Source organism: Cebus imitator, unplaced genomic scaffold, assembly GCF_001604975.1.
Source record: "Cebus imitator isolate Cc_AM_T3 unplaced genomic scaffold, Cebus_imitator-1.0 Scaffold88, whole genome shotgun sequence".
Classification (NCBI taxonomy): domain Eukaryota; kingdom Metazoa; phylum Chordata; class Mammalia; order Primates; family Cebidae; genus Cebus; species Cebus imitator.
Genome location: NW_016107403.1, coordinates 1,420,484 through 1,429,904, shown reverse-complemented (window position 1 = coordinate 1,429,904; position 9,421 = coordinate 1,420,484). Strand labels below are relative to the sequence as shown.

General features: G+C 38.6%; 1 protein-coding gene across 1 annotated transcript in view; it reads right to left on the bottom strand.

Annotated features, from left to right (window-relative positions):
- The window catches only part of SPAST (spastin), an 83,572-nt gene that overhangs the window by 40,780 nt on the left and 33,371 nt on the right, over positions 1–9,421 (bottom strand). Inside the window, exon 4 of the mRNA XM_037740764.1 lies at positions 5,267–5,455. Within this exon, the coding sequence (XP_037596692.1) occupies positions 5,267–5,455 (189 nt within the window). The remainder of the gene's footprint in view (positions 1–5,266; positions 5,456–9,421) is intronic.

Sequence of the window (9,421 nt, the reverse complement as noted above, 5' to 3'; positions counted from 1 at the left end):
GACCAGGATGGTCTCGATCTCTTGACCTCGTGATCCACCCGCCTCGGCCTCCCACAGTGCTGGGATTACAGGCTTGAGCCACCGCGCCCGGCCAGGTTTTTAAATGTTTAAATCTCACCGCTCCTAAATATTTTTGTATGCTGCACATCAACATCAGTGTTTATTTACAAGCTTTCTGTGAAAACAAATGTTAAATAAATCAGTAAGCAAGTAAGAGTGGCCAAAAAAAAGACAAAAGCCTCAAGTTTGCTTTTGTAATCAAATCTCTTAATACGGTTTAAGAAAACTAAAGACTAAACTAGTATAGGAAATCAGCTTATTTATTTAGAGAACCAGTTTACCTTTATTGCAAGTTAACCATTATAAAATCAGAAAGTATAAATGAAATTCAAGTTAAAAATAAAAACCCACACTAGGCCAGGTGTGGTGGCTCATGCCTGTAATCCCAGCACCTTGTGAGGCTGAGGTGGGCAGATCCCAAGGTCAGGAGTTTGAGACCAGCCTGACCAACACGGTGAAACTCTGTCTCTACTAAAAAGAAAAAAATTAGCTGGGCATGGTGGCACACGCCTGTAATCCCAGCTACTCAGGAGGCTGGGGCAGAAGAACTGTTTGAACCTGAGAGGCAGAGGTTGCAGTGAGCCAAGATCACGCCATTGCACTCCAGCCTGGATGACAGAGTGAGATTCCTTCTCAAAAACAAAACAAAGGCCGGGCATGGTGGCTCATGCCTGTAATCCAAGCACTTTGGAGACCAAGGCAGGTGGATCACCTGAGGTCGGGAGTTCAAGACCAGCCTGACCAACATGGTGAAACCCCGTCTTAAAAAAAAAACAAAAAAAAAGCCATATTCAGGATACCTTAAAACAAGGTTCTGGAATAAATAAGACCTAATCATTGATAGGGCAACAGGGTGAGTCAATATTGACTTATTATTAAGTCAATAATAACTTAAGGCCAGGCTTGGTGGCTCACACCTATAATCCCAGCACTTTGGGGAGGCCAAGGCAGGCAGATCACAAGGTCAGGAGTTCGGACTAGCCTGGCCAACATGGTGAAACTCCATCTCTACTAAAAAATACAAAAATTAGCCAGGCATGGTGGCACACAGGAGAATTTCTTGAACCCAGGAGACGGAGGTTGCAGTGAGCTGAGATTGTGTCACTGCACTCCAGCTTGGGCAACAGAGCGAAACTTCATCTCAAAAAAAAGCTATACCAGCCAGGCACAGTGGCTCACACCTATAATCCCAGCACTTTGGGAGACTGAGGTGGGAGAAATGCTTAGGCCCAGGAGTTTGAGACCAGCTTGGCCAACATGGTGAAGCCCTGTCTCTACAAAAAATACAAAAATTAGCTGGGCATGGTGGCGCCTACCTATAGTCCCAGCTAATTTCCGCTGTACTCCAGCCTGGAGACAGTGAAACCCTATCTCAAAAAAATAAATATATAAATAAAGCATACAATTTGATGAGTTTGTAAAAATGTGTATAACTGTCAAATAGCCATTAAAACCAAGACACAAAATGTTTCCATCATAGCCACAAGTTTACTTGTGTCCATTTGTACTCTATCTTCCTCACCACTCCTGGACCCAGAAAACTCTTCATCTGTTTCTAATCCTACAGGAATCATCAATTTAGTAATTCCTAAGGAGCTGGGTTCAAGGTCATTGAATCTCTCTTTTGCTATGTCTAATCTGCTCTTGAGGCTGTCTGTAAATTTTTAATTTCAGTAACTACCCTTTTCAACTTTAGAATATTATTTTTATTGTCCAGTTTATATCATCAGCTTAGATTTCCTGTTTGATAGTTGATGCCGTATTTTCTTTCAATTCTTTAAACATATAATAATAGCTGCTTTGAAGTCTTTGCTAAATCCAACATCTGGGCCCATTCATAGCATCTATTGATTGCTTTTGTGTGTGTGTGAATAAGGGTTATACTTTACTTTTTCTTTGCCTGTCTAGTAATTTTGACTTGAAAATTGGACAATGTATAATAGAAACACATTCATTGTAGTAATAAGTAGACTTTGGTATGACTATTTCCTAAGAGAGGTGACAGAGCTCATCCAAGGTTTTACATCAAGAATGTTCCAGAAGTGAACAACACTAATAAACTATTAATAGGTCTGAGTGATCTACTTGGACTCACTGTGTATCAAACATCAATGCTGTGTAAATTAGCTATAAAGCCAATATGCCCTACCAACTGGAAAACAGAAAAGAACAGATTATGGGTTGAATATCCCTTATCCGAAATGCTTGGGACCAGAACTGTATAGGGTTTTAAAAATTGTTTGGATTTTGCAATGTTTGCATTATACTTATTGATTCAGCATCCTTAACCCAAAAATCCAAAATCTAGAATACTCCAATGAGTATTTCCTTAGAGCATCATGTGAGTGCTCAAAAAGTTTTGGATTTTTGGCCAGACACAGTGGTTCATGCCTGTAATCACAACACTTTGGGAGGCCAGGGTGGGTGTATCACTTGAGGTCAGGAGTTTGAGACCAGCCTGACCAACATGGTAAAACTTTCTACTAAAAATATAAAAAATTAATTGAGTGTGGTGGCAGGTGCCTGTAGTCCAAGATACTCAGGAGGCTGAAGTGGGAGAATCGCTTGAACCCACGGGGCGGGGCAGGGGGGTTCGGAGGTTGCAATGAGCTGAGATTGCACCACTGCACCCCAGCCTGAGTGACAGAGGAAGGTTCCATCTCAAAAAAAAAAAAAAAAAAAAGTTTTGAATTTTGGAGCATTTCGGATTTCAGGTTTCATATTAGGGATATTCAACTTGTACTAGGGATATGAAATAAGACAAATTTCAATTTTTTTCAAAGAGGTCCCAGGAAGAGAATGTTGCTTTGGAGGACAGGATGGGGCACACAGCAGAAAAACATGATGGGGTCTAGCATGTGAAATGAAGTAGAAGAGAATCAAGATAACAAGGAAAGGAAAGACAAAACCAACTCTTCAGGGCTAGAGAATTTTTTCTATTTATCCTAGTAGAATTGTTAGGATCTCAAATACATATTTTAGAAACTTTATATGTGATGCATTCTTACATTTCTTTTTTTTTTTCCCCCAGTAAGTACCTTCTGAAAATGTCAGTCTTCACAGCCATGCTAGAAGAAACAGGCAAAATACTTATATCTATGCTTGAAATGGCATTTTAAATCGGACATAGGAAGGAATGGGAAGAGGAAAATTGCCACTAACTATACTGTAAGACCAAACCAACATGAGAAGTCCTTAAGGGAAGCATGAAGTCACAAGGGAAAGAGTTGATGACCAACTGTTTCTTCTGTCCATAGAAATCCTTTTACTTTATCTCTTCTCTAGTAAAACCTTACAAGTTTTGTATTACATATGAATAAAAAAGACAGTTGTTTTATAGCCTAACCTAAGGTTGTTCTGCTATAATCTGAACAAAGTAATATTTAATATAATTTAAGCCCTGCACATGAAGCTATTGCTTAAAAAAAAAATCACCAATAAACCTAGCTGGACTCTCACAAACAAATATATGAAAAAATGCTCAATATCATTAATTATCAGGGAAATGCAAATCAAAACCACAATAAGGTATCTCAACCCCAGTTAGAATGGCTATTATCAAAAAGACAAAAAAAGTACCAAATGCTGGTGAGGATGTGGATAAAGTGAACTCTTATACACTACTTTTAGGAATCTAAACTAGTAAAGCTACTATGGAGAAGAGTATAGAGGTTCCTCAAAAAACTACAAATAGAACTACCATATGACCCAGCAATCCCACTATTGGGAACTTATCCAAAGAAAAGAAAACCACTATATTGAAGAGACATCTATACCCCATGTTTACTGCAGCACTATTCACAACAGCCAATATACGGCATCAACCTAGGTGTCCAAGAACAGATGAATGAATAAAGAAAATGTTGTATATATACACACAGAATATTATTTTTTAAAAGTTAATCTCATAGAAATAAAAAGTAGAACAGCCCAGCGCGCAGTAGGTCAGGCCTGTAATCCCAGCACTTTGGGAGGCCGAGGCAGGCAGATTACAAGGTCAGGAGTTCAAGACCAGCCTGACCAATATGGTGAAACCCCATCTCTACTGAAAATACAAAAATTGGCCAAGTGTGGTGGCAGATGCCTGTGGTCCAGCCTGGGTGACAGAGTGACACTCCATCTAAAAAAAAAAAAAAAAAAAAAAAAAAAAGTAGAACAGAGGATACTAGAGGCTGAGAAGGGTAGGCAAAAGGGAAGAAGGAATAGGATGGAATTTATTAATGGATGTAAAAGAATAGCTAGACAGGAAGAATAAGTTCTAGTGTTCCATATGACTGCAGGATGACCATGGGTAACAGTGTATCATTTCAAATAGCTGGAAAGAAGGTATTAAATGTTTCCAACACAAATAATAATAAATGTTTGGAATGATAGATGTGATAATTACCTTGATCTAATCACTATATATTATATGTATCAAAACATCACTGTGTACCCCATGAACATGTACATTATCTGTCAATTAAAAAAAAGTTTTTATTATTATTATAGTTTAAGTTCTGGGATACATGTGCAAAATGTGCAGGTTTGTTACATAGGTATATACATGCTAGGGTGATTTGCTACATACGTCACCCCAAAACGTTTTAATAAAAAACTAGCTCAGATGTCAGAGAACCTAAGAAATGGAGTGTCTGCCTCCCAAAGAACACAAAACAGAAAGACATTTAATCTTCTGTAGAAGTTGATATCCAAAATTTATCAAGGACAGAGTTAGTCCATAGTAAATAATCTTGCAGTATTTCTCCTCACTATGTGAAGCTTCAGATTTCTTCTATCAAGTAAAACATTCACATATAGTATATATGAAAACTGATATGCAATAAAAATTGATAAATAAAAAATTAAAATGTGTCTTAGAAAACACTATTAAAAAATTAGTAAAGCTATCCATATAAAAGCACAAAAGCCACAACAGAAACAAAAGAATATTTTAATCACTTATGGCAATGTACACCTTCATATTTTTAATCTGAAAAATTAGAGGTCACAAAACATGCAAATAAAGCATGTTAGAATGACTATACCTGATTTGTTGCATGTTTACATACTATGAATGAAAGGGGTACTATATTTTCAACATAGCCCTGCAAAAGCATGAACAATTAAATCTACCATTATAAAATCAAATCAACATTATCAGGTTAAGTGAGACTCTACTTTGCATGCAAGCTTTATTATTTTATGTTAGTTAACCTAAACCCACCTGACTGGAGATGTCCATTGCGGCATGCCAAGTTAGTATTGTCATTATAGACGTCCGTTTGTGACTTGGAAAATGGCAAAACTGGTTGCATCTTCTCTATGCCACAGAGGGGGTAAAAAACAAAGAAAAAATAAGCAAAAAGAAAAAAGATAATGAACAAATAAAATGTGCATGTGAAATGAAAAATTACTCAAGGTGTTATCAGATTGTTACATGGTAAAAAGTTTTTGCATTTATATAAAATTATCTTTTAAAATACAATTAGTAAAAACTCAGTCATGAAGATAGCAGAAATTAACAAGTGAATGGCTATATTCTAATCATGCCTTATTCAGTTTGGTAACCTGAGGCAGTTAGATATCACTATCATCAACAGAAAATATTTACTGAATATCTAGTATGTCCAAATCACTGTTGGGAGAGTGCCATGGAGATTACTGTTGGTCTTGGTCTTGCTCTGTCACCCAAGCTGGAGTAGAGTGGTGCCATCATGGCTCATTGTGGCCTCAACCCCTTGGGCTCAAGTTATCCTCCTGCCTCAGCCTCCTGAGTATTTGACACTACATACACATACCACTATGCCCAGCTAATTTATTTTTTGTAGAGACAGGGTCTCAATATGTTGCACAGGCTAGGCTCAAACTCCTGCCCTTACACGATCCTCCTGACTTAGCCTCCCAAAGTACAGGGATTATAGGCACGAGCCACAGTTCCTGGCCCCATAAAGATTAAAAAATGAATCACAGTTTCTACCATTTAGATATTTATTAAATATAGGCAACTTATAATAAAACTGTATATATTTTTTTAAAAACTGCATAGTGCCAAGCACGGTGGCTCACGCTTGTAATCCCAGCACTTTGGAAGGTTGAGGCAGGCGGATCACCTGAGGTCAGGAGACCAACCTGGCCAACATGGTGATACCTCATCTCTACTAAAAATAAAAAAATTAGCTGGGCGTGGTGGCAGGTGCCTGTAATCCCAGCTACTCCCAGGCTGAGGCAGGAGAATCGCCTGAACCCTGGAGGCAGAGGTTCAGTGAGCGGAGATCGTGCCACTGCACTCCAGGCTGGGCGACAAGAGCAAAACGCCATCAAAAAAAAAAAAAAAAAAAAAAAAAAAAAAAAAAAAAAAAAAAAAAAAAAAAAAAAAAAAAAAAAAGACTGCATAGTACAAAAGAAAAATCATTGAAAAAGCTTTACAGAGCAAGTGGGCCATGAACTGGCTAGAATTTGTAAAGACAAAAAGAAAGGACATTTCAGGAAAGGAGAACAGCATTTAAAATAGCACAGAACGAAACTATAAGGAGTGTTTAGGAAATGCTATATTTGGTCACATTAACATATGTCAGGCAAAAAACAGAGGCAATAAAGCAGAGTCAAATAAGCATGCTTCAGTAACTGTATGCACAAACAGTACCCTACTGTTTAAACACACACATGCACAGCTGCATACAAAAAGATTACCTCTAAGAAGAACCCAGAGAAATTGATAATAACAGCTGCTTCTATGGAAGAGAAATGGGTAGCTGGGACATAGAATGGGATGGATGCTTTTCATACTCAAACTTTTTAAAATTTTGTGACATATGTCTATATTACCTATTTTTTATATTAATTAAAAGGGATTATTTCAATCCTACTCCCACTTCAAATAACAACAAAAAATGCTCCCAAGATCTGGGTCTCGTGAGTCTAGCAACTGAAGCCCAAGAAGCTAGTAGCAGTCTGATCCCTCTCACTCTACACCACTGCTGCACTCTCTTCCCCATGTGGAGTATTTTGCTGAACCATAACTGATTCTTTTCTTCTGTACTAGCAAGTCAATGAATACATGAAAAATGCAGCACATATATATTAACTCTTTTAAACTTTCACTTCTAAGGTTTGACAAGCACGTACCGTGCTTGGTTTATGGTGCAACCACATGCCTTTGGGACAGGTCAAATAGCAGCTACCCTTTTTGCACAAAACACAGAGTACTGCAAAGCTTTTGTATCCTAGAACTGGCTGATACAATATACCTCCTTGGAGGGTTTTTTTTTTTTGGAGCTAACAGGTAGGTCATCTGATTTTCCTCAATGATAAACTCTTTAAACCATACTGTTATACAGAAATCATTTATCTTAGTAAAAGCATGAATCAGCAAAAACACTGATTTGTAAATGTAAACATTTGTACATAAATGGTATCAATTAATACCCTCTTCAATGAAATGTAATAAAAAGTTAACAGAAACATTCATTATGTAATAAAAAGGAACAAATTATATTCTTAGTTTTTATAGCTAGGAATAAAAAACTAGGATTTGTTTTCACATGCATAGCATTTAGATTTATATGTGTAGAAACAGACACATATAGTATAACAGTACACTGCTTCTGTGAACCTGCTCCAATTCACTTTTTCTTTTTTTTTTGGAGATGAAGTCTCGCTCTGTCGCCCAGGCTGGAGTACAGCAGCACGATCTTGGCTCACTGCAACCTCCACCTCCCAGGTTCAAACGATTCTCCTGCCTCAGGCCTCCTACTCCCCCCAGTAGCTGGGATTACAGGCACATGCCCCCAGGCCCAGCTAATTTTTGTATTTTAATATGAGGTTTTGCCATGTTGGCCTGACTGATCTCAAACTCCTGAATGCAGCTGATCCACCTGCCTTGGCCTCCCAAAGTACTGGGATTACAGGTGTGGGCCACTGCGCCCAGCCCCAATTTATTTTCGTTAAAAGACTAGCGCTTCTTCTTTTTAGAATGACTAGGGTTGTATAGATTGATCAATGACTTAAATTAAAGCAGTAACCTTGCTTCTTCACCACCTCACATCCAATCCCCACACAGTCATCTGAGTGATCTACCAGAGGGGAAAATCTTGCCACATAACTCTTTTACTTAAAACCCTTTAGTGGCTTCCCATTGCCCAAAGATGAGAACTCAAGTTCCTTCATATGACAAACCAGGCCATCTATAATCTGCCTATGTCTCTCTTTTTTTTTTTGAGACAGAGTCTTGTTCTGTCACCCAGGCTAGAGAGCAGTGGTGCAATCTCGGCTCACAGCAACCTCTGTTTCCCAGGTTCAAGCGATTCTCCTGCCTCAGCCTCTCAAATAACTGGGACTACAGGTGCCTGCCACCACACCTGATTTTTGTATTTTTAGTAGAGACAGGGTTTCACCATCTTGGCCAGGCTGGTCTTGAACTCCTGACCTTGTGATCCACCTGCCTCAGCCTCCCAAAGTGCTGGGATTACAGGCATGAGCCACCACACCCAACAGGATCTGCCTATATCTCTTATGCCTCAGCAATCCCAACTTCATGTCTCTACCTGCACCCTCCCCTACTAACCACATGTTTTTCTTGCCTTTGAGTCTATGTTCATGCCATCACATAAAAGATATCTTTTCTCACATTCGTTTTCTTTCAGACAGGGTCTTATTCTGTCACCCAGACTACAGTGCAGTGGTGCACTCATGGCTCACTGCAGCCTCGACCTCCTGAGCACAAGTGATCTTCCTGCCTCAACCTCGTAAGTAAGTAGCTGGGACTACAGGTGCACATCCCCACTACTGGCTAATTTTTTTTTTTTAAGAGATGGGGTCTCACTATGTTTTCCAGGCTGGTTTCAAACTCCTGGTCTCAAGCAATACACCTGACTCAACCTCCCAAAGTGCTAGGATTACAGGCATGAGACACTGAGCCCAGCCCTCAAATTCTTTCATAACTTTTATTTATTTATTTTTTTTAAGTGTATACTTTTAGGTTTCACTTCTAGGAAGCTTTCTTTTCTTTCTTTAACCAGCTTTGTCACAAGAGGAAGCTTTCTTAGCACCTATTTTCTCACCCTTACAAAATATTTGTAATCCCCATCCTGCAGTGATGACTATTTATGTGTCTGTTTCTCCCACTGTATTATGAGGTCCTTAAACAGAGGACCATTTTTCCAATCTATCAGTAAGTTCAGTTGTTCAACCTTCCAAGTATAATCATAATCCAACCACTTGTTACCGTTTGTCATGATACTACCCTGGCCCAAGCCTCTATCACTTTTCTCCTAGACGACTGCAACAGTATCCCAATTACTCTCCCCGGTGATCCTTCTAAAATTTAAGTCAGAGTATTTCATTCCTTTCCTAAAAATCTTTTTTTTTTTTTTTTTTTTTT